The 26599-nt window shown below is 40.5% G+C and overlaps 1 protein-coding gene across 5 annotated transcripts in view; it reads left to right on the forward strand.

Annotated features, from left to right (window-relative positions):
* The window catches only part of ASB3 (ankyrin repeat and SOCS box containing 3), a 118351-nt gene that overhangs the window by 35879 nt on the left and 55873 nt on the right, over positions 1–26599 (forward strand). For all 5 annotated transcript variants that reach the window (XM_056568020.1, XM_056568021.1, XM_056568024.1 and 2 more), the window contains exons 4-5: positions 18208–18320; positions 21983–22118. In XM_056568020.1, coding sequence (XP_056423995.1) covers positions 18208–18320; positions 21983–22118 — 249 coding nt within the window. The remainder of the gene's footprint in view (positions 1–18207; positions 18321–21982; positions 22119–26599) is intronic.

Genomic DNA, 26599 nt, shown 5'->3' on the forward strand with positions numbered 1-26599 from the left:
AGTGTGGTTTTTATACACTTGCCAATAAGTCGACGACAATGTCAGATACAGCTAACAGGTTACTTGGCCCCGCCAAAGGTTCTCTGGCAGTCTAGTAGACTAGGACCTTCCTTGACATTGCAGTAGCATCAATGACTTAGCTGCGGCTAAAAGTGCAGCGAGGACGAGAACGGCAGACGTCCCATACAGATGATGGCGTACACATGTACAGTATCACCTTGCTGTAGCTGTACACACACGGAGATAACATACATTCTCTCAGGGCGGGTATAGGTGACGCCCGTTACTTATTCGTCTGCCATTGCCGCCCATGCTGCTTCTTAGTCTTAGACCACTACCACCTATCCTTACTGGAGTAAAATAGTTTGTGACGGATAGGAGTGAGTGCCATACACTGCCCTATAGTGAACAATAGGAGAAAGTAAGTGCAGCCGCACGCATTGCAGTCAAAGTAAACAAACGTTCTCCATTATGAACTTGAACAAAAATAAGCAACAAGATATTTTAAAGTATAATTTTTAAATTAAAATCCTGGAGTAGGATAAACTGATTGCTGTCAAAAGTTTTAGTAAATAACAAGAACACTTTTAGTGTCAAGAATGTTGCTTATAATGAGGTTGTCTATGTAAAGTAAAAATCTTCAACAGGCATCAGGGTGCCTTACAAAAAAAAAAAAAGAATACTGACTTGCCTGTTCTCCCACTGTGGTCGTTCCGATGGTGTGCCTCTGGTCTCTGCTACTCATGGCTTCTTGGTGACTTCTCTACACGTAGGAAATGTTTATTCAGCTGACCATTGGCCATAGTGGTGACATGTTTCAACTAATTATTGACTTAGTGGGCATTTACTGTGTGTTGAAACATCAGCAAGAAGTGGCAGCGGCAGGGCATTGGGCAGGTGAGTATGCTTTATTTCTTATTTTAATGCACCCTGACCCCTTTGTTAAGGATAAATAAATAAATCTAACAAAATCTTAAAAGGTTCTGGAAACTTATAGTAACTTTTTTTTAAGGAAATGAATAGATTTTTGGATAAAAAAAATAAAAATAAAACGACAACTCTTGGTTTGGTTAATTTTCATACCTAGGACTGAGATTGAGCCATCAGACAAGGCCACTATGTACAGTGATGCAATAAACCTGCAGAAGCCAAAATCCTATGAAAATGTTATGGTCCCAAAAATACAGTTGTCATTATTAAATAAATAAATAAATAAATACTCCCAAAAGTATCCATAGCCTTCAAAACATAGCTCCTTTCTTCCAGAAACTGTGCCACTCTTGTACCTTAGTTTGTGTGGTATTGCAGCTCTGTTCCATTGAAATGAAAAAAGCAGAGTTGTAATACCACACACAACCTGAGCACGTGTGGTGCGGTTTTTGAAAGAAAGTAGGTATGTTTTTATTCTGTCCTGCATAAAAGTATCATTTTAAGGTTATTGTTATATTTTTGATTGATTGAAGCCTGTTAACTAAGAACATTGATGCTGGTCTTAAAGCCAGTAAATCTTGATACAGTAGTTCCTACTGCTTTATCAGCCGGAGGGGACTGTGATGGTTTATGTATGTGATGGTTTTTACCCCTCCAATAAGCCGTCTAAGGTTTTAGTTTGGTATTCTCTATTAAATTATAGAGATTGCTCATCTTTCATGCATAAAATACCTACTGCGCCTTTAGTACACCTCCACAGTTTATCTAGCTGCAGCTTAATGGTAATTTCCAGTCTTCTCTGTGGGTGATGTGTTCTTTGAGAAGTCACTACCTTGACAAAGTAAGCAACGCAATCCGTTCTCCGTTATCATTAAAAGGTTCTATCTCCCGAATTGTGCCAGGTGCTTGCCGCATGCTGCACAGCATTGTTCTTCTTAAATGAACATCTAGCGAAAGCCTGTTATTTCAGATACATTACCCTTACATTTGTGTCATTAATTGAATAGCATTTTCTAAAGTTTTATCAGCTCCGCAAGGTTGCTAAGTGACTACCCACGTTATGTAATTGTAAATACAGTCATGGCCGTAAATGTTGGCACCCCTGAAATTATCCAAGAAAATGAAGTATTTCTTACAGAAAAGGATTGCAGTAACACATGTTTTGCTATACACATGTTTATTCCATTATTTGTGTGTATTGAAACTAAACCAAAAATGGAGGGAAAAAAGAAAAATGGGCATAATGTCACCAAACTACAAAAATGGTCTGGACAAAATTATTGGCACCCTTTCAAATTTGTGGAAAATAAGATTGTTTCAAGCATGTGATGCTTCTTTAAACTCATCTGGGGCAAATAACAAGTGTGGGCAATATACAAATCATACCTGAAAGCAGATAAAAAGGAGAGAAGTTCACTTAGTCTTTGCATTGTGTGTCTGTGTGTGCCACACTAAGCATGGACAACAGAAAGAGGAGAAGAGAACTGTCTGAGGAGTTGAGAACCAAAATTGTGGAAAGATATCAACAATCTCAAGGTTACAAGTCCTTCTACAGAGATCTAGATTTGCCTTTGTTCACAGTGCGGAACATTATCAAGTAATTTGCAACCCATGGCACTGTAGCTAATCTCCTTGGGCATGGACGGAAGAGAAAAATTGATGAAAGGTGTCAACGCAGGATAGTCCGGATGGTGGATAAGCAGCCACAAACGACTTCCAAAGATGCTCAAGCTGTCCTGCAGGATCAGGGAGCATCAGTGTCAGCGTGAACTATCTGTCGACATTTAAATGAAATTAAACTCTATGGCAGGAGACCCAGGAGGACCCCACTGCTGACACAGACACATAAAAAAGCAAGACTACATTTTGTCAAAATGAACTTGAGTAAGCTAAAATCCTTCTGGGAAAACATCTTGTGGACAGATGGGACCAAGATAGAGCTTTTTGGTAAAACACATCATTCTACTGTTTACCGAAAATGGAACTAGGCCTACAAAGAAAAGAGCACAGTACCTACAGTGAAATATGGTGGAGGTTCAATTATGTTTTGGGGTTGTTTTGCTACCTCTGGCACTGGGTGCCTTGAATGTGTGCACGGCATCATGAAATCTGAAGATTACTGACAGATTTTGGGTCGCACTGTACAGCCCAGTGTCAGAAAGCTGGGTTTGCATCCGAGATCTTGGGTCTTCCAGCAGGACAATGAGCCCAAACATACATAAAAAAGCCCTCAGAAATGGATGGCAACAGGTCACTGGAGAGTTCTGAAGTGGCAGCAATGAGTCCAGATCTAAATCCCATTGAACACCTGTGTTGAGATCTTAAAATTGCTGTTGGGAAAAAGCGCCCTTCCAATAAGAGAGACCTGGAGCAGTTTGCAAAGAAAGAGTGGTCCAACATTCCGGCTGAGAGGTGTAAGAAGCTTATTGATGGTTATAGGAAGCGACATTTTCACAAAAACCCAACATATTTACTAAGGTTTCCACAGAAAATGTAGTGGATTTATCAAAGAGCATATGTAAAGGAGTACGTGTAAAAAAAAAAAAAAAAAAAAAAAGCAAAACGTAGGGAAACCTTAGTAAAGGTTGTGGAAAGAAAATTGTAGGGAATTAAAACCCACAAAGAAAACTACACAACACTCTTAGTACATCAGGGTCTATGTGTCTTTTCATGTGAAAAAAATATATGTTATGTTCTCTTGGTTATGAATATTGTGCGAATCTCTCTTTCCCTATGTCTGTCTCTGTCTCTCTCTCTCTCTCTCTCCTCTCTCTCCTCTCTCTCTCCTCTCTCTCTCCTCTCTCTCTCCTCTCTCTCTCCCCTCTCTCTCCCCTCTCTCTCCCCTCTCTCTCCCCTCTCTCTCCCCTCTCTCTCTCCTCTCTCTCTCTTCTCTCTCTCTTCTCTCTCTCTCTCTCCATTCAGCCATTGCATACATAGTAGGCTTTCTATCCTGTCCGGATGGTGGGGAAAAAGTTGAGAGGTGAAGTGGTCTTTACCATATTTTACTTGGTTTTACATTATTTGTAGAGATGAGCGAACTTACAGTAAATTCGACTCGTCACGAACTTCTCGGCTCGGCAGTTGATGACTTTTCCTGCATAAATGAGTTCAGCTTTCAGGTGCTCCCGTGGGCTGGAAAAGGTGGATACAGTCCTAGGAGACTCTTTCCTAGGACTGTATCCACCTTTTCCAGCCCACCGGAGCACCTGAAGGCTGAACTCATTTATGCAGGATAAGTCATCAACTGCCGAGCCGAGAAGTTCGTGACGAATCGAATTTACTGTAAGTTCGCTCATCTCTAATTATTTGTCACTCACAAATTCACTTCTGAACCACTGGCACTGTACTATAGTTTTCAATAAAAGATTTAATATCATACCTTTAAAATATGTCTCCTTGTTTTTACTTCCCTAAGAAAACAGCTGTTTTTTCAGTCTTGCAAGTGTCAAAGACACATAGCCTAGGATATGCTGTGCGCTGTTAGATTTGTGGCTCCACTTCTTACAATCACTGCTCCTGCACCAGAGAGAGAGAGAGAGGAACAGATGCTTTGAGACCACTGATTCAATAACTCTCACCATTGCTTTCATTGAGAAATATAGTACAGCGCTGGCGGTTCAGAAGTGAGTAGGGGAATGGCAGATTTACTTTAAGTCCTGGTTTAAAAAAATAATAATCCGCTGCCTGTCTGTTGTTGTGTTGGATCCACTGTGCATTTATTGTGGATCTTTCCCATGGACTAAATACAGTGGTCCCTCAACATACGATGGTAATCCGTTCCAAATGGACCATCGTTTGTTGAAACCATCGTATGTTCCGTGCAATGTTCCGTGCAATGTAAAGTATAGGACAGTGGTCTACAACCTGTGGACCACCAGATGTTGCAAAACTACAACACCCAGCATGCCCGGACAGCCAACGGCTGTCCGGGCATGCTGGGAGTTGTAGTTTTGCAACATCTGGAGGTCCGCAGGTTGACGACCACTGGTATTGGAGGTTATACTCACGTGTCCCCGCCGCTCCGGACCGTCACCGCTGCTCTGGATGCCGCCTTCCATCGCTGACGCTTCGTCACCGTGGTTTCCCCGATGCTCCAGCAAGGCCTCTGCTTCCCTGGCATCCTCGCTCTCCGTCGCTGCCATCACGTCGCTACACACGCCGCTCCTATTGGATGACGGGACGGCATGTGTAGCAACGTGATGACGACGATGGAGAGCGCCGACGATGCAGGGGATCCCGAAGAGGACGCGCCGTAGCCCCGAGGACAGGTAAGTGATCGTCAGCGGACCACACGGGGCACCGTAAACGGCTATCCGACGGCAGCTGAAGTAGTCTATGCTGCCGGTTAGCCGTTTATGCGATGGCCCCGACATACAAAAGCATCGTATGTTGATGCTGCTTTCAACATGCGATGGCCTCTGTGAGGCCATCGCATGTTGAAATGATCGTATGTCGGGGCCATCGTAGGTCGGGGGGTCACTGTACTGCAATCCAAGGCAGCACTTCCAAAAATATTAGTGTCCCTTTATTCACACTCTACAATGTTGTGGAATGAACATCCTTGTTAAAGGGGTACTCCGGTGCTTACACATCTTATCCGCTATCCAAAGCATAGGGGATAAGATGCCTGATCGCGGGAGTCCCGCAGCTGGGGACGCCCGTGATCATGCACGCGGCACCCCGTTTGTAATCAGTCCCCGGAGCTGGACTTACTGCTTGAGAAAGGCGTTTACACTGTTTGAAGTGTGAATAAAGGGACATTAAAATTTTAGGAAGTGTTGTCTTTCAATTATTTACTTGTGATCTGACTGGAGTTGACCATGGATCAGTCTTGGTGAGGCGTGCACTCATGTATTATTCTTTGGACTATATCAAATGCTGTTTTTCAAAAACCATTGTAATGGTATATTCATTTGTACGTAATCCGCTGTAGAAAATCTGTAGCAGATTTGCTGCAGGCCCATTAAAGTCAATGGGTAGAAACATAATATGATTGCGAATTATCCACTCTGTAAATTCCACTTGCTGAATTCCACAGCGGACAACCCGCAGAAGATTGTGTATGTGTAAACCTACTCTAAGGCTATGTTCACACATAGTAATTCAGTCAGTATCTTGATTAGTACTTTTAGCCAAAAACAGGAGTGGAAGCAACACAGAGAGGAATTATAATGCAATGTTTTTGACCTTTTTTCTGTGTTTTGGACTCAATCCTGATTTTAGCTAAAATTACTGACCAAACTACAATATGTGAACCCAAGTCTGAAGGTGTGGCAGGTCTTTAGCAAAATCCACATCTGTGGATTTAAAATGCACTTAAAAGTACTGTAGGCAGAGGAGCAGGGACTCCAGTCTATCCCTGGACTCCCTGATCCTGTACAGTAGTGAGCGGTGATACATACAGTACTGTACACATCATTGGGCCAGATGCAAGAGCAACCAGTGATTGTGAAGTGAGCTGTGATGCATGCAGTACCGTATTTATTACTGCTTACTACTGTACAGAAGCGGGGAGTTCAGGAATGAAAGGAGACCCTGCTTCTTTGCAAATTTTCTGGTTCAGAAATGCTGCGAATATGCTGCGGCAGAAATTGCGCATCATTTCAGTCCTGTGAAGCCATATCTTAGATCTCCATTGTAATTCCTGAATAAATTGCCATGTTTGCAGATTTAAAGGGATACTCCGCCCCTAAACCTCTTATCCCCTCTCCAAAGGATAGGGAATAAGATGTCTGATCGCAGAGGTCCTGCAGCTGGGATCCCCGCGATCTCTGTGCAGCACCCAGCGTTCTATCGCTTTTATAGAAAAAAAATCAGCAAGGAAACTGAATGGACCTGTGGTATGGATATTAAAGGGGGACTCCGCTGCCCCAGCATTTGGAACATTCTGTTCTGAACACTTGGAGCAAGCGGCGGGGGTCATGACATCACGGCCACGTCCCTTGTGACATCACGCCACACCCCCTCAAACCAAGTCTATGGGAGGGGGCGTGGCGGCCGCCCATAGACTTGCATTGAGGGGACGTGGCGTGACATCATGAGGGGCGTGGCTGTGATGTCACGACCCCCTTCACCCGCTCCAAGTGTTCAGAACAAAATGTTCCGAACGCTGGAGCAGCGGAGTGCCCCTTTAATATCCATACCACAGGTCCATTCAGATTCCTTGCTGATTTTTTTTTTTTTCTGTAAAAGAGATATTGTCAAAACCTCACATCATTGCTTCTATAATACGCTGTGCATTTTCCATTTGCAAATATTCTTTCCAAATCCACAGCATACCCAACCTGTGTGCATGTAGCCCAAGGCTTGCTTATACTACTGGGCAGAATTCATAGCATGAGCACCAGCAATCTATTTTTACAGTATAATGCTTTGTTTGCATTGGGATTTGTGTGTGAATTAAGTCTTAATGTCATTCTAAGTGTGTGGGAGACGACCGGCGAGTGCGGAAATAATTGCCAGAGGAAAGTGGCCACTTGTGCTATTCTTTACTGCCGCCCTGACATTACACTTAAGCAGAACCGCCACTCGGTGTCACTGTAACCAAGAGCCTGAGTCTGTACGAAGAGAGAGAGAAAAAAAGGAAAACCTAACACCATTTTATAATGAAATGATCCAAAACTGAGCGCTTCAAAGGGGGGAATAATAAATGAATTGATGGGGAAATGTAAATAGAGCCTAATTTAATTTCATTTTTGTGCTCGACATGTTCACGTTTTCTAATGGATTTCTGCATTTTGACATTTCTTTCCACCTTCGAAATTTGTATTTCCTGTTGTGCATACCAAAGCAGTGCCCCCCGTATGAATGTATTAACACTGTCCACAGTCTGTCCCTGTTTATTCATCTAATCACTATATAGACTGGCAGAACTGTTTATAGCACTTATGTTATTGCAGCCATCATTAGCAATTTCTGCTTGCGTTTCCTCTCGGCGCCAGCAGGGGCACTGTAACTAAGCGTCAGGTGCGTTCACAAAATGCTAATGTTCAATCACTAGTCAAGACACATGAACCAGTAAGTTGGAGATACAGTAACAATGACTTATTTGTGTTCAGCCTCCGTGTATGTCTCCTAATGAATAAACTCATCCGTGCTCGGACCTGATGAAATCAATACGTTGTATATGACATGCATTGATCACGTATGGCGCTGCGCACATCTCTCCCACCACTTCCTTTTATGCCTCTCGCCCCTTTGCTGGGATGATATTCTGGACATACCTTGCAGAAGTCTGGAAATGCACAGCTCTGAGGCATATTATATAGATGAAGTAAAGTGTTATCTATGCCATGCTGTACTGTACTTGTTCCCTACTTGCAATTTACGAAGTATATTACATTAATTACGGAGCTGAAATGACTTGTCCTTAGGGTAAAGCTCAGAATGACATTTCTCTGCGCCTGTTCGGATTCAGAAGGTTCACTCACACATGAGCAAGTACAGATAGCAGCCGCTTCTAATCTAGATGAGCAGGAAGAAGGCTTTTTTTTTTTTTTGTTTTTTTGTTTCTTTTTTTTGTTTCTTTTTTTGTTTCTTTTTTTTCTTTATCTCTTATGACTTTGTGCAACAAAAGACACACAATATAAACCAAAAATATGAAGAAAAAAAAATGCTGGGAATTTAATATTACTTTTATTGCATGCAATTTTCTTACATTACGTTACGTTTTCAGATTTGATTGCAGGCATAAACTGCAGCACACATGTGAATAAACCTATTGAAGGGGAACCTCCATAAAGTTTACTAAAATTGGGGTGATATGTGCTGCATTGGGTTGGGTTTAAAAAAAGAACAAAAAGCTAAAATGTACTATAGTTTGGTGTTGGTAAAGGTAAATCCAATATAAGATGGCTCACTTTATAGGTAGAGCTTTACTATTCTGCCACCGAAATGGGTTGTCTAGTGTGAAAAACCCATATAGCTATATCCATCTTGGGAAATAAGAGTTAATAAAATGAGGCCACCACTTATCCATACCAGATTTCCTGTGGCCAATTTTCAGATCCACTATACTTTTATTCACAGCAGCCATTTAATTTAAGGAAACCAACCTCCCTAAAAGACCACTTTCCAATGCAATTTTGTCATCTCGAAGAGGTTTCACACTATGGGTCCCTACTATGCATTGAAAAGTCTCTTCAGGCCCTTTCACTTTTTTTACATTTTGTTATGTTGCGGCCTCCTGCTTAAAGGGGTACTCCGCTGCTCAGCGTTTGGAGCAAATTGTTCCGAACACTAGAGCTGGCGCTGATAGCTCGTGATGTCATAGCCCCGCCCCCTCAATGCAAGTCTATGGGAGGGGGCGCGACAGCTACAAAAGGAGTAATAAGATGAATAGGTTCTTGTAGGTCAGTGCAAAGGTGTTCTACGCTTTTGACTACCCAGGTTGTCATAGACCTCCTGATCCATTTTCATTATGATGGAACCCTGCCGGTTCTGACCTTGGCCTGTCTATGTGATCTATCAATAGCTTTGATACAGTGCTTTAAATTTGTCAGCTCTGACTAACAGACTATTCTGAGGGCGAGATCATGGGGATTCCACGGAGTGAAGTCCAGGGGCGTTAGAGTGAAAACATGTGAACCCCTTAGAATCTCCTTCAGTTTAGCATCAAGTTAAATCCACTGCAGCCCAAGGGATTCAAATCTGCCAAATAGGCCTTGTGCTGACATTGGTGATGATTCCCATCAAGTAGCTAAAATAGGTTACCTTAGGAGTCCACAACTTTTTGCCCACCCTGGGTCATCACAATGAACAGTTTTAGCAGTCAATAAGCATTATATGGCTGTATTGGCTATGCAGCACAGACCGTACTTCTAATATTATTTGAATTCAGAGTTTAGAGCTAATAAATGGTGCAATTTTGGATTATACAGTCTTTTTAAATCCATGAATTCTGATTATCTGCTGAAAAGGCAATGAGTCCTAAAAGATAATGTGTTTTATAGAATTTTAAATTAAACGCATTGTGTTTTATAATCATAAAAAAAAGTTATTGTTCGTCAGCCTAAGTCCCGGGTAATCTTCTCAGCGGTCTCCATTATCAGTTCATCAACCTCAGAACTATTCCCAAAAGTATAATACATTTTTTTTCCCCCAGCAAATATGGTCGAAATGCTTTCAAATGTTGTTGGGTCTTATGAGTTCTTTTTCATTTATGTACAGTAATACACCAGCCATTGGCTATCTGGGAGGCATGCTGGGGGTCTCACAACAGTTGGAGAGGCACAGGCTGGAGACCCTGGATATAGACCATTTGATGTATTGTCATTTCACTTTTCTCCTATTACACCCTGCCTCCTGAGCCACTCAGTACATCTGATGTACATGTAAAGGGCTTGTCCGGCCCATATCATATTTTTAAATGGGCCCTGTTACAATGCAAAACTCTTAATGTGCAATAGAATATAGGTCAAAAATCATTTTTGTAATGTACTTCTTTTACCAAAGCTGCATTTTTTTTCATTATAATGTTACCATATCATCGCCACTGCTAGAGGTCCTCATTCTGGCTTGCCACTAACCTGTTCTGATTTTGCAGTGGTTTTGGTACCTGCGGTAAGATGCACCAGTACCCAATATAGGAATTTAGTGCTGTGCTTGCTTGGCTCTAGTCACGCTCCCAGCATGTAAATGATGTGGGTAGGTGCAGAGAGAAGGGGAGAGAAAAACAGTAGCGGGCAGTGATTGGATGCAGGGCTGTTTGTGCTACCGCGACACAGCCCTGCAAAGTAAAGTGAGCGTTCAGGGGCAGCATTTGATGGCAATTGTCATCGCTACATAGAGGAACCGTGCAAGACAATGAAAAGTCTATGAGCAGGATAAAATAAGTGCTTACAGGCATTTCCAGTGTGCAAAAATCACAGAAAATAAAGAGTCGCAACATTCTCATGTGTGTCAGGGTAAACCAAGGTTTGTTTGTTTTCCCCTTGGTTGCTGACAGGTACGTTTTAAATACTGCTAGAAATGTAAAAGAAGTCACACTTGCTTTAACAATTCCCTGCCACTTGAGGAGTACCCCACCAATCTCTGCTTCCTTATCCCTTTAACATATAACCAAGCACAACGCTCTATAAATATCATAGTTTTACCATCACTTCTACTTTACAAGATCTGTAATTTACCTAGAGCAGAATACTACTGACTTACAGAGTACTACAGATTTATGACTGTGCAAAAGCAGACAAAGAAACAATCATAGACTTGAAGAAGAAGAATATATACAACAATATAACCAAAAGTAGGTGGACACCTTAACATAATGTACAGTAAATAAGAATACTGAATAGTCCATTTCCACAAAACTTTAGAGCGTGTATGTGAAATTTATACCCATGAAGAGAGAGCATTTGGGAGTGCAGGACACTTGGGTTCTTTCTCACCAAATGAATCATGCCATGCCTTTATGGTTCTCCCTTTGTGCGCAGTCATGCTGGAACAGAAAGGGGCCGAACTTAATCTGCTGCCATAGATTTTCATGAATACAAATTTCTTATGCTTCAGTCCAATGCTATTGACCTTTACAATGCTCCAGCTGACTCTCACCTTTGCATATAATGATATCTTAGGCTTTTGTGCAGATATTGAATAGCAAGCAAATCAAACCAATGGACCCTTGACCAGTTTAACACTATTCTTCTGTTTAGAGCACAAATCTTCCTTTGTCTATAAAGTGACACCCATACATGCACCATAATATCACCTAAAGAGATCTGTAAGGCATGTTCCTGATACATGAAATTCTACAGATATATGCATACTTAAAAATCTATTCTACAATTTATGGACTGATGGGCAGTCTGCTAGGGTGGCACATTTTCCCAGTTTGGCTCATATTTGGCCACATGCTCTGGTTCTACATCTGCACCAGGATGTTAAGGCTTCCTTTGTCCAAAGATGGCGTCAGACCTTGTGGCTTATTTGAAGAAGAATCATCCTGCTGGACTTTGCCTAGTATTTTAGGGTTATTCATTTGCTGGCCCCTTTAGCTGTGTCTTGATCCGGACCCTGACCTATTCCTTGGCCATGCTCTTGTGCTTTTGTGTGCCTTGTACTTGTGGTCTGACTTTCTCCTGGCTGTCCTTTTAGCCTTTCACTTTCTGATCGATCAACCGGTGATGACCCTCTGCTGTGTTCTTGACCACATCACTGCTGTATCTCCATTACTGATGCCGTTCTGTGATTATTATGGGGATGGCGGTCTGCTAATCCTCTTGGGGAAAGGTCTACACCTCCTTGCAGGAATTAAGGGTATTCTTTAGACTTTGCACATCAGACTTATCAACAACTGGATTGCAACAGAGAATCCATGACCCGGTACATGAATATAACACCCAGTAGACAAAGCTTGTGATTCTAGAGAAAGAGATCGACCACTGTGAAACCTGAAGAGCTTCACATAGAGAGAAAAGAATATTCTGGGCAAACTCTGTTCATATGGTTACAAGGAGGCAAAATAGTCCTCATGACTCTTAATATGATGACTGCTATTATTTCTATTACTATATTCTGTATGGATCTAAATTTAATTCAGCATTTGACACATTGTTCCAGCTGTTTTCCCATGATAAACCTTGTCAAGCACACGTCCAATAAATTTCTGCATTTTAGAACCCATCATGAGACCCTTCTCCGATTTTGCAGACATAATATAAATGTAATGATTTTCCATGTTTACTTGAGAATTTTACGTTCCCTTCATACCTTTTTACTGCGTCTTGGGTTTCTTGATTGTTATTTATTATTAAATACTTTGCATTTGTTTAAAAGCCATGAATGCTCTGCTTACTTCTATCAGTCTATTTATTTTCTGAGCATTATAGGTTTACAATGTACTTCGAGGCATATTCTACAGGGGGATGCTTCTTATCTGTTGGCTAATTACAGAGCGCCGCTGTACGAGTGAATGATGGCGGCGGACATGGCTGTGGTGTGGGCATGACAAGCCTCATAAGAAGGATGAAATACAAAATCAGCGGAAATGTAATGGAAATTAATGTAAATAAAATTGAGTCCCGGTAATGGGAATCTTTGTGTTTCCTAATAAGTTTGTTTGCATTTGGTTAAAGAGGAATGATTGAACGCTAAAGGCTGGCAATGTAAATGCTAAGGCTTTTATAGCGTGCAGCATGTGGGAGCAAAGCACTGCTTAGAGGGGAATTGATAGAGCCTGAGTCTGCGACATGAAGAATTGAGAAACAGTGTGAGATAATTTATTAGAAGATATTATGGTTAGGGTTACATGGTAGGGCTGGTTTATTATGTTTGCCAGGAATTTTATTGTACATTGAATATTTTCATTTTATTATATTAAACAATTATTGTATTCTATGTTTCTTAATGAAGAATTTTAGGTTTCAGTGAAAAACTAGGAAAATACCAGGATGTGCCATATGCTTCCTATATATTGTAAGAGATTTAGGGGTTTTCCAAATTGGAGCTAGACAATATAGATGGTTATCTAATATTATATTACAATATTTTGTCTACTTTTCCTAGTATGTTTTCCAAATGTAATATACTTGTCTATGACTATTCAATAATCCTGATTGTACTATTAAAGGGGTTGTCCAGACCCTCTCTCCCATCCAATGTGACTTGGAGGAATATTGCAGTACACCAGGTGGGACAGTTTTTTGTTTTTTTTGAACAGACAAGTACTAGAACACCAACCTAAAAGGAGGTTGTACCAACAAGATACACTAGACAGTGGTAGAATAGTTTCTAAGGCAATCCTGCAATGGCCGGTAGGTATTGTACATGTATACGAAACTTCCTGGTGGCTGAGTGATTTATTTGGCAAGTGTCCTATCCAGGTTACTGTAGTCTCTTCCCAAGGTGAGATTGAATGGGAAGGGTGGACAACCCTTTTAATCTGGATTAAGGAATTTGAAGTAGTATCAGCACAACTCTATATAGCTGCTAACCTAATAATAAAACTGGCCTGGACAAAAATGATGGTCCCCTGAAATTAATATTTTGTTGCACAACCTTTTGGGGCAGTCACTGCAATTCAGTGATTTCTGTAACTCTCAATGAGACCTCTGCACTTGTCTCCAGATATCTTGGCCCACTCCAGCTGTCTCAGGTGTGAAGGTGTCTTCTCCAGGCGGCAGGTTTCAGCTCCTTCCACAGATAGTCAATAGGATTCAAATCAGGGCTCATAGAAGCCACTTTAGAATAGTCCAATGCTTTTCTCTTAGCCATTCCCAAGTGTTTTTAGCTGTGTGTTTTGGGTCATTATCCTGTTGGAGGACCCAGAGACCAAGCTTCCTGAGCCCAAGAAAAATTTTAAAAAGTTGTTCAGCTATACATTAGGCTTTTTGGGGTATATAGTGCCTCTGTTAACCTTAATTTTCCCCAATAGGAGAATGACCCAAAACACACAGATAAATAACAGCCAGAGGCCGTCTATAAGCCCTGATCTGAATCCTATTCACCATCCGTGGAAGGGGCTTAAACATGCAGTTTGGAGAAGACCTCTTTACACCCGAGACTGCTGGAGCAGTATTTTATGAGTGGGCCTAGATATCTGGAGACAAGGGCAGAAGTCTCATTGGGAGTTACAGAAATCGCTGCATCGCATTGACTGCCTCAAAAGGTTGTGCAACAAAATATTAAGTTCAGGGACCATCATTTTTGCCTAGGACAGTTTTATTGTTTGGTTTTTCAGAATGATTCCGTTAAAGCACAATTCACAAGCAATGTCTGATTTTCATCACTTAATTTTCAGTAAATTTTTACTTTTGTCAGTTTCAGGTTAATTCAGGGAGCATTGTGGGCTCTTCTGTTTTTAACGGAAGGGTTCCAACAATTTTGTCCTGTTTGTTTATTATTGTGTTCCTCTTATGATTCTTCTGTCAAATAGACCTCTATCTGATGTCCACAACACAGCTCAGTTGTAGGTGCTGTGTAGGTAGAGGGATTGCAAAATCAGAGCAAACATATAGACAATATGTATGGCACACTAAGGAGTCAATGGAAGTTACATTGCTTTTGTGAAAATGAAGTTCAGTATATAGTAGAAATATAGAATTTAGCACATATTTCAGTCCATTAGAGCAAATGTCAAAAAACTATTGCAATAAAAAAGCACAAACTGATGCACTCCGTAGTGTAACACCAAAGGTGAGTTGGTAACGCTAAGTGTGAATTGCGCTTACCACATGAAGTTGTACTCCAACCAAGTACAACAATGGAACAGGTAGAATCATCAAAGGGTCTCTTCAGCTTCGTCCCGCTGAAATAAAATCATGATAAAAACAAGCAATCTCCAGGTAACCGAGCGGGATCAATGGAAGCGCTTCCATTGATCCCGCTCTGCTACCTGTAGATTGCTTGTTTTTATTGTGAAAAAACTATTGCAGACTGTCCAATAATGGTTTATCATTTCAGTCCCACCTGGATCTTTTTAAAGTCCGATCTGGTGTAGGAGGGATGGTAGACAAGCGCTCCAGTTAGGCACTTCTCTTAATAGTGGTGGGATTTGACTGTTTGCTTAAGGTGTTAGTCTTGAGATATTGGATAGATATGCATACATTTGGAGGATATGCTTGGCCAAGGGATATCGCCCTTGTAAGAGCTATTGTGGCTGGCAAGAAGTAATGTTTTCTTCCACTATAAAGGATATAAGAAGATAAATGACTAAACTCTGTATATATGGGCTACACCGTTTCTGTACGTTTTGGTTGAAGAGAATGTTGTTTTTTTTATTTTTCGGTACAGGGTAAAGTATGTGAAGTGCTTATAGAAACGTTTTCATGAAAATAGGAAAAGTAATACTGATTGTAATTGTTGCTCTCGCGTCAGAAATACCACTTTGTCTCCAACCAGGGGAGCTGCTATTCCTTTCGATTACCTCTTTTGTCAGGTGATCCTGCTCTTTATTTAGCAAGCAGCCGGCATGCTGTGACCGATCAGCATATAGCAAATGGCCTTCCCTCTGCTATATCTTTATGGTCGCTGTTAGGACAAGGGTTCCTGCTGTTTACACAGGTTTCAATGCCAGTATAGCCTCTTAATAAATGGCCTAATTTACCTCTGTTATACATTATAATAATGTGTGCTATTGTTGTTGTGTATTAGCCATTTAGGCAAATTGCTTCAGAAAAGTTCCCGTTTTAGTAGGCAAAAATGAAATATGGAAAATATAAGGCTGGTATGGAAAATGTGAATCTTTTTTATAGTCTGAGATTTTATTTTTGATTGTTTTTATGGAGGTACATGTAGTTTTTGTAAGTTTTTGATACATCAGTCAAATCAAATAGGCGATGGAGCCACAAGACCCTCTTTGGGACTCAAAGGGTCACAATCTGGGCCAAATGTATCCAAATCAAACACATATATTGCATTTTGTGGCTCTTCATACTTAAAGGGGTACTTCAGTGGGATTTTTTTTTTAAATCAATTGGTGCCAGAAAGTTGAACAGATTTGTAAATTACTTCTATTAAAAAATGTTAATCCTTCCAATACTTATCAGCTGCTGTATGTTCCACAGGAAGTTCCTATCTTTTTGAATTTCTTTTCTGTCTGACCACAGTGCTCTCTGCTGACACCTCTGTCTGTGTCAGGAACTGTCCAGGGAAGTAGAGGCTTGCTATGCTCCTGCTCTGGACAGTTCCGGACATGGACAGAGGTGTCAGCAGAGAGCACTGTGGTCAGACTGAAAAGAAATTCAAAAAGAAAAGAACTTCCTGTGGAACATACAGCAGCTGATAAATACTGGAAGGATTAGGATTTTTTTTTGTAGAAGTAATTTACAAATCTATATAACTTTCTGGCACCAGTTGATATATAAATAATAATAATAATTGTTTTCCACCGGAGTACCATTTTAAGGAGAACTCTATCTATTGATAGTCAGATATTCTGCAGCTCAGAACCTCTGCACAGATTGCTCTAAGTCTTATGGGACAGAAATTTTTCTGTTGAGTTTTTACTGTTTTTATATGATGTTCAATTTAATTTAAGCAACAACTATATATACATGCCTGCGGAAAAAGTCACTGCTCCTTAGTGTCAGGACTATATTTTTTTGTTTGTAGATGTTAGGGTCCTTTTTTGATAACTTTTACCTTATTTTATGTCAACTTTGCATATTTAAGGAATCGTCCAGTGGGATAAAATAAAGAAAAAGCTAAAGACTGTGTTAAAAGCAAAGGACACATTTGCACAATTTTTTTTATTTATTGTTGATTTGTTTCCTTAATGTAAAATGAAACCACTTTCTAAATAGTCTTTATGAGACATAAATCCAGTTCTGCTCTTGGAATAATATGTAATTGATAATATATGGCTTATCAGTGTTACTGTTATATTAATACATTTTTAGCATGTTATACATTTTTTAAATTTAGATCATTTAGGGGCTGTGTCCTGAGACCCCCTCCGATCATTAGATATTGGCAGGTAAAGTGTGTAACTGTGCGCTTCACTCCCCAGCTGGCCACTCAATCTGACTGATTGCAGGAGATGGGTTCCATAGAATTATAAGGGAGTCTCCTGCTATCATTCGGTTCTAGGGTATGCCTTAGGCTAGGTTCACAACACGATTTAACCATCCGATTATCGGACTGTAAGATCGGACGAAATCGGATTGCAAAAAATTGTATACAATCGTATGTAAAAATGTCATTGCTATCCTATTTAAAAGTGTATCCAAAAATCATACAGATGAAAATTGCATCCGCTTTTCAATTAAAATCTGATCCTGTTTTTAAATTGAATATATATGCCAATGGCAATAAAGTTTTATATATTTTAAGTGTATGTGTTTTTAAGTCTACTGCACATGCGTACAAAAAAATTTGTGTGATTAATCTGATAGAATCACACAATTCCATGCGATTTACATAGACATCAAAAATAAAAAAAATCGGACACTATTTTGATCCAATTTTGAATGTGCATGAAAAATCGTGGTCAACCACGATTTTACCTCCGAACTTAAATCGTGCAAAATCGGATGCAGATCAAAATTGATGCATTTGTTGTCTATCATTAATGAATGGAAGTCAATGGATACGACTTGGCATGCAGATTTGTACGATTTCAAAGTTAAAAATCGTGAGAAGTAGGATGGTAAAATCGTGATGTGAATGCGCCCTTAGAGTGAAGCACACAACCGCAGGCCTCACGAGGCTATCTAACCATCTGATGCGGTCTAAGAATTGAGATCTTAACCGATCTCTGAACTTTTGACGTGTCTAGGCAACATATCAAAGGTTTATTTAGATGACCATAATGCTTTAACATTTTTCTTTTTTTCTCTCAAGCTGTGGAGAATGGATGTGAAGCTGTGGTCAAGCTGCTGCTGAAATATAAAGCAAATGTTAATGGGCCACATTCTTGTTCAGGATGGAATCCACTTCATCAGGCCTCACTGATGGTAAGCTGCATATTTTCTAGATAGGCCTGGTTAATTATCCACTCCACGATCAGTGGTAGACCACAACAGCAACCTGCATCTTGCCATTACCAGTTGTACAAAGTAGCCGGGCCACACTACTTTCTTTAAAATGGCCTCGCACACATTACATGGACATACATAGGCTACATCTGCTGATTCCCACAGGACCAGCTGACCATCTGTTGTGTATATTAAAAACATGCATGAGTAGCCAAGATATATATGAAATTTAGTTGACTCCTTGACAATGCAGAGCTGATGTGTTGTTCGCTCCATATCTCAACTTCTACAAGCAGTATATGAGGGATATGGAATAAAACTATATACAGGATATTTTTGAAACTGCTTGTCCTTCTAGGTCTCGATATACAATATAGTTACATGTGAAGCTACAAATGTTGTTTATTATGACAGTTATTTCATATACCAATGTTAACTCAAAGTACACTAAAGAACAATGCACCACATTTGTTATAAGACACACACCTCTTAAAGGGGTTGTCCACTAATTTCCTTTTATGTTTTGAAAAAATATCAATACAGTTCAGTCTATACTCCCCTGCTGCTGCTTTTCTCACCTGCTCACCACTTTCTAATCTCCTCTCCACACAAGGGATGAGCCGCCCCAGCTAGTCAATGGTTAAAGTATGTCGGCACTGCAGCCAGTGATTAGCTGAGCAGGCACTTCCTTCCTTGCACCAATACTATAAGACTTCTGGCTCCAAGTTTTGTAAAATTCTCAAACATATTAGACATCTTGTAAATAGATATCACTGGTAGAGCTGACGTGCTTCCAAAAGTAAACTGTCTTTAAAGTGTACCTGTGACTTTAAAAAACCTTTGACATGTAATTGGGTGAATCACTTTATTTCAGAAAGGTTAAAGTAGGGAACAACCCAACTAAGTGTGTAACCTAGTGCCTACTTCAATGCTGCATCACCAGCAAAACTCAGGAGACAGTGAATACATAGGATGCATGAAGGCAGGTGCACAATACCAAAATTTTCTACTTTGTCTCCTTAATGTTGTCAGAAAGCAACATCTTTTGGCAATGTAAGTGACTTCGTCCAATCCTCCGGAGTAAAAGCTTGGTCCAACTGCTTTTCCCAAGTGAAGATGTATGTAAGGGCGGCTCCGACTGTCCCATCAGTAAAACATCATACAGTGAAGGAGTAGAGGCAATACACAACAACTCAAAAGGTGTTAAAGGGTTTTTCTGGCAGGAAGGGCGGAGGGAGTTTAGAACTTTGCTCACTTAACAGAAAATAAAAAAAATAAACCGTAACTTACTTCCAGTGCTCCAACAGTGCCTTCGGTGTTCTTCTCCAGTCTTTGCCTATAATTCTCTTCAAGTAAAAAATCATTATGCTTGGGCCCGGATTGACGTTGTGTTGCTCAACCGATCACTAGCCAAGGCGGGACATCTCTGCGGCCAGTAATTGGCTGAGGAGCAGTGTGACACTCTGGGCCTCGACATCACTCCGGGCACGGGAGTGCTAGAGGTAAGTAAAGTTTTTTTTTTTTAATGTTATTAAGTAGGCAAAGTTCTAATTTTCCCCCTTCCTGCTGGATAAAAATGTGTGGCGCAGGTGATCTCTATGGGTATTTCAACAAAGTTGAGAGTAGTCTAAGAAGTGCAGCAGGGATCTAGGCATTTTGGGAAGAATCTCCTCCAGGGGCAGTAAAGAACTACCACTGAGCATTCGGGAACATGTGAATGTAAACGTACAGGGTCTAATCAGGAGGTGCATGTAGTCGTGCTGGGCAGTATACCGGTTCATACCGAATACTGAAATTTTTGTGCTGCACGATATGAATTTTTCCCATACCGCATTACCGGTTGGGCCCCTCATTCTCGGGAATGAATGAATTATCAACCCAGCGCTGCGTTGTCCCCACATCGGGGAACTAATCATATGTGACCCGCAAGCGCAGTTCGGCCCCCCCCCCCTAATTAATTATCAGCCCAGAGCTACGCTGTCCCCATCGGGGTAAATACTCACATATTACTCGCAAGCGCTGCCCTCCTCGTCCTCCTGTTTGTTGCGGGCCGCCGGCGCTGACTCTCTGTACTGTACGCTGTATCCCTATGCCCGGGCTGCAAAAGATAGGGCCAGATGAAGCGCTGAAGTACGATACGGTCATAGCCCACGAACTGTCTGGCGTCCTGCTCCCCCAGCATATGGTGTCCCCAAGTCTTCAATAAAGAAGTTCCTGATCATCTGCAACTTAAGGTCTGTGCTCCGTTTTTTCTTCACTTCTCATCTGCATTGGGATAAACAAAATAAACTTTAACTCTCCTTTCCCCGTCGGTCTGGACCTGCTTCCTGGGGACGGAAGCGTTGGAGAGCCGTCAGCCTATCACCGGCCGCAGCGATGTTCCGGCTTGGCCGGTGATAGGCTGTTCGCACTGTCATGTAATAAGCCGGCTTCTTACATGACAGTGGGCTCAACCTATCACCGGCCGAGGCGGAACATCACTGCGGCCGGTGATAGGCTTACTGCTTTCCGACGTTCCTGTCCCCAGGAAGAGCGTGAGGCCGATGTAGGAAGGTGAGTTAAAGTTTATTTTGTTTATCTTTTGGAGCCCGGACATAGGGATACAGCATACAGTATAGAGTGTCAGCGCCGGCGGCCGCAACAAACAGGAAGACAAGGAGGGCAGCGCTTGCGGGTGACATGTGAGTATTTACCCCGATAGGGACAGCGCATCGCTGGGCTGAAAATTAATTGGGGGGGGGGGGGCAGAACAGCGCTTGCGGGTCACATATGATTAGTTCCCCGACGTTGGGACAGAGCAGCGCTGGGCTGATAATTAATTGTGGGGGGGGGGGGTATGAGAAGCAGAACAGCGCTCGCGGGTCACCTGATTTGGGGGGGGGGAAACACCTTTATATACCGTGGAACCACCATAAGTTACCAAAATACCGTGATACACATATTTGGTCATACCACCCAGCTCTAGCATGTAAGCCTGGGAGGAAGGATCTACTTCCATTTAGGGGGTAAGGGGGCCATCCGGAGAAAAGAGAGTGATGTGGAGAGTATACTTTACAGATATAAAGTGCAGATCGTAATGTCATTGGTAGATCCTTTCAGACCTCACCAAGGGCAGATATTGTATTCCAAGGAAGAGAAATAAGCGGGAGTTGAGCTATGTGTGTTTCTAAGGAGATCCAAAGTATAGAGGAAAAATTTGGAAAACCAACTAGATCGGAGTGAAGTATATTTGATGCATCTTTTGCCACGTCATTTCACAAAAACCCTTCTACTTTTTTTTTGGACTTTTATTTGGACCCAAATGTGAAATTTAGCAACTTTTATATGCCAAAACGGGTGTAAATGTGCTTCATACATCCCCCCTGCCCTCTCACCCCCCCCCCCCCATTATTTCCATAGTTTTACTGTAAAAATGGATACAGTTGTAAAATACAGTCTGCTACAGAATTTGTATGCTATAGTAATATATTTGTCAATAGAAATATAAAAAAATTACCTGACAACTTACATACGCAATTTTAAAATTTGTAAAGTTTGACATGTCTATGATGTTGTAGATCACTTTCTGCTATTGCCTAAAACAGACGTATTAGACCATTTTATTTAAAATTGCAACTAATTGAATATCACCGTATCCCCAGGAGCACACTGACCTTATACAGCTACTTCTCGAGAATGGAGTGGATAAAGAGTGCAGAGATGACTTTGGCATTACACCTTTATTTATAGCTGCACAGTACGGGAAATATGAGAGTTTACGCTTACTGTCGTCTCACGGTGAGTAGACCAGCAAGTAGTAATTTTGCATATCGATAGTGTTGGGCTTGGGAAAGGACCTGTCACCACCCCATAATATTCAGAATAGTTATATACCTCTATAAAATAGAGAGATTTTCCCACTACAACCAATCACAGCTCAAGTTTCACTTTACCAGAGCTCGTTAGCTGAGCTGTGATTGGTTGTTGTGGGAAAATCTCAATTTTTTCTCTCACACAGTTAGGTAAATCTGGGCCATAGTTTTTCCTCCTTTCTGCTATTTTCACCACCCAATAAGCAATTAGACAGCGCTGATGAAAATGATTAAATTAAGAGCTGGGCATGAACATTCCCTTCTCTAATACTGTACAACGAGAAAGGACCGTGCCGATTGGCTTCACTAGGGATATCACATGATATCTTCAAAGTGTCATGTGATCTCTTCACCTTCTCGCATTGCTTGTTGCTTTTTCGGCTTCTATGACCCTGGCTGGTATTGTGATGGGAGAGCAGCAAAATCACGCAGTATCTTAGCAGATATAGTATGATGTCTAGTAAAGCCAATCGGTCACCGTCCTTTCTCATCATACAGTGTCAGAGAAGGAAAAGTTTAAGTCCCTAACCCAGTTTTGAATATTTTTTTAGTTATTTTCATACAGCACTGCCAATTTACATAATAGACACCAAAAATAAAAGGACTATAACAAGGAAAGGGGGGGGAGGAGGGGGGGGGCTGGGAAATAACAAGTAATAACAAAAAACGCAGGTACAAAACTACACAGCATGAGGATGTAAGGTACAGTGAAACGTCTTAGAGAAGACCATCCAAAATTGCATTAAAAAGTGGCCTTCTAGTGGGGGTGGTCTTTTCAAACAATATGTCTTACATAATGTACTGCATGATGGACTGAAAATCTGTCACAAGAAATCTGGTCTGGATAAGGGGGGTTGTTTCCTCAATGAAGAGGTCTTCTAATGTAAGAAACAATTTTTAAGCTGTAGAACCCCTTAAAGGGTTACTCTGCCCTTGGACATCTTATTCCCTATCCAAAGGATAGGGATAACATGTCTGATCATGGGAAGTTCGGCCGCTGGGACCCCCCCCCCCCCCCCCCCCCCCCACAATCTCCGGTCCCCCACCCTAGCATTCTAAACATTCATGTTTAGAACGCTAGGTTCTGAAATTCGGCAGCAAATTTTGTTGCTACCCATTGACTTCAATGGGTCTGTAGAAATTCTGCTGTGGAATTTCTACAGCAAAATTTCTGCAGCAGATTATGTATGTGTAAACATACCCTAAAGTGGTATTCCCATATGGATATAGACGGCATATCCAAAGGATATACTATGAATGTCTGATAGATGTAGGTTCCTCCTAGAGAACGAGGTCCCCCTGACCCCTCTGGCAGAGATCACAAGTTGTGGAGTAACGCGTGCTGCATATGTATTTGCGTTGAGGTTTTATAATCAAACATTTTATTGTTAACAAAAATAATGAATCTCCAATAGTATCCCATAAAAAACATGTAAGCTCAAAAGTGATGTTAAAGGGGTACTCCAGTAAAAACCTTTTTATTATTTTTTATTTTTTATTTTTTTTAAATCATCTTGTGCCAGAAAGTTAAACAGATTTGTAATTTACTTCTGTTTAAAAATCTTAACCCTTCCAGTACTTATCAACTGCTGTATGCTCCACAATAAGTTATTTTCTTTTTAAATATATTTTCTGTCTGACCACAGTGCTCTCTGCTGACACCTCTGTCTGTCTCAGGAACTGTCAAGAGCAGGATAGGTTTGCTATGGGGATTTGCTTCTGCTCTGGACAGTTCCTGAGACAGACAGAGGTGTCAGCAGAGAGCACCGTGGTCAGACAGAAAATATATTTAAAAAGTAAAGAACTTCCTGTGTAGCATACAGCAGTTGATAGGTACTGGAAGGGTTAAGATTTTTAAACAGAAGTAAATTACAAATCTGTTTAACGTTCTGGCAGCAGTTAATTTAAATAAAAAAAATTAGGAGTACCCCTTCACCGGAGTAAAAATGGTGGGGGCCCACAAGAAATGTAATAGTGTTAAAGCTGAATTAAAGACGTGGAGTGTGAAGTGTCTATACATATTGCATCAACTGCAATATGCCAATGAAAAAATTATTAAATAAATTAATGTTTATTGCACCCCAATCAATAAATAACAATTTAACATGTAACCTGTAACTCCGTATATAACCAGACCCAATAAAAAAAGTGTAAGTACAAATAGTAAGTGCAAGCAATATGGTAATCGGAATTGTGCAAAATAGGAGAAGATTGCTGTATATTGAAGCCTTTGACAGGTATTCTTCACCAAGCTGTTTATTGATAAAATGGGTAACACATTTTGGGGTTAAATTGGTCCCTTCATCAGTTTGGTATTTTTCATGACATCAGTAGTTTATTGCAAAAAAAGAACATTTCCTCATAAAAAAAAGGGATGAATGGACCATTTTAACCCCTAAAGTGTTGCAATTCATTATATTCAATCTTTTGTTTCAGACTATTGGATTGGCTATGTTTTCCATATCACATATCAATCTCCTCTTTGTGCCCCTGTATCTTACTTGTACCTGATATAGCTTAGACATGGCTGCTTCCATTACTTACAATTTTCCAAGTTGTTTTCGATGTGGCTACGTGCAGATTCCTCTGCACTATCCTCTGTGTCATACATAAAACAAGTGATTGATGGTTTCTAAAACAGCTTCGGAAATGCCCATATACAGTGACCTATGTAAAAATCTCTTCTCAGTAAGTTGTAAAGTAAAGCAACTTGTTGTGCTGTATCTCCTATTGATAAAGATGTACAATCCTGAAACAAATGACCATGCCTGAGATGATTTTGTAGCCCATCGTAACTCTTAACAGCCCCCCCCCCCCCCCCTATGAATATTTCAGGCTCCACCATGCATCATTAATGCGCCTCTCCTTCCACACAAATGGCTTGCTTGTTCTCACAGCAGCTAGCTACTTGCTGCTATTTATTTTTTTATGGCTTGCATTAAATACATAGAGTTGCCACCGTAGGCACCATATCTAATGCTAATGTATTTTTTGGTTTTTCTTTTTTACTTTTTTTTCCTTGGTCATAAAAAATGCACCACGCTTATGGCTCTAGACAGGTCATCATTCATTCTCCCACGTGTTAGATTATGCTACTATTTAATTCCATCATGTCTGTCATTATAGAAAGCAAAACTAAACCAATGGAATTAAAGGAGCACTCCACTTGTATAGAAACTTTATTTCATTTTATCATTTTTTACTGTATATATACATATATATATATATATATATATATATATATATATATATATATTTTATTTTTATTTTTTCTGCAGACATAAAATAGTAAAGTATACAATATGTTAAGTAATCTATTACGTGCATGAAAACCTATTGTAATAGGAAAAGCAAGTATAAATCCATTCCAAAGGCAGAGCAGTCCACACAGTAACACAGGCCACATAGCAGCTATAATTCTGGACACAGGTTTTACTGCAGCTTATGCATTCTCCTTTGTGCCATCTTTTTCTTTTTTCTATTGTACCCCTCCCCATGGCACTGTATATTCAATAATGAAATTTTATAACACAGACACTCCATAAGACAGCTATGACAGGCAATTCAGCCTGTGTAAGAGAGGAGAGAGAGAAGTAATAACAGGAGGATGGAGAATGAAAGGTAAAATGAGGAGGCCTGAGATAATATAAAGCCATTGGGAAATACCTGGATGCCAACCGTGATAAGAAGGTTAATAGTTGTCTCAGATATTCTGTGAAACAGAAAATTGTGACAGATGGAGTAGACTTATGTGCCCGAGCATCACCACTGCCTGATTCAAAGACTGTAAAATAAAGATATACTTTACATGACTAATAAATGGTGATTTATTCAATGTGTCACTAAATAAAATGGTCATAAATACATAATCCTACTTTTAAAGTGTAAGATTTTTATCAGATGCCAAGTACATGATTTTTTCATAGCAAAAGTTATAAATGGTGGACCAGGGGGACCCCCATCTATTGCCAGAGGGTGAAGGTAGTGGAAGGGAAGGAAAAAATGGGGTTTCTTTTTCTTTTGAGTGCTACTGTATGCAAATGGTAGAAAGACGAATGGTAGTAACGCTAACAGATACACAGGACTTGTTTTTATTCAGTTATTTTTACAACAAAGGACAATGCGTTTCGGCGCACGCTTGTGCCTTCCTCAGGTCCACAACAATTAAGAAATGTCATGCTGGAGGGGCTTCCTGTGTAGTGGCTGTGAGCAATATAAGAACAATTTTACAACACTGGAGTACACGTTTTAAATGGAATGTGTCATCAAAAACTACCTATGGCTTAAATGAGGTCCTTATGTTAAACACGTTTTTTAAATGAGCACAAATGAGTCAGATTTAAAAACTTTTTATATCTTGTACATCTTAGCAAAACATTAACCTTTCAAATATACTTCATAAGAATT

Source organism: Hyla sarda, chromosome 3, assembly GCF_029499605.1.
Source record: "Hyla sarda isolate aHylSar1 chromosome 3, aHylSar1.hap1, whole genome shotgun sequence".
Classification (NCBI taxonomy): Eukaryota; Metazoa; Chordata; class Amphibia; order Anura; family Hylidae; genus Hyla; species Hyla sarda.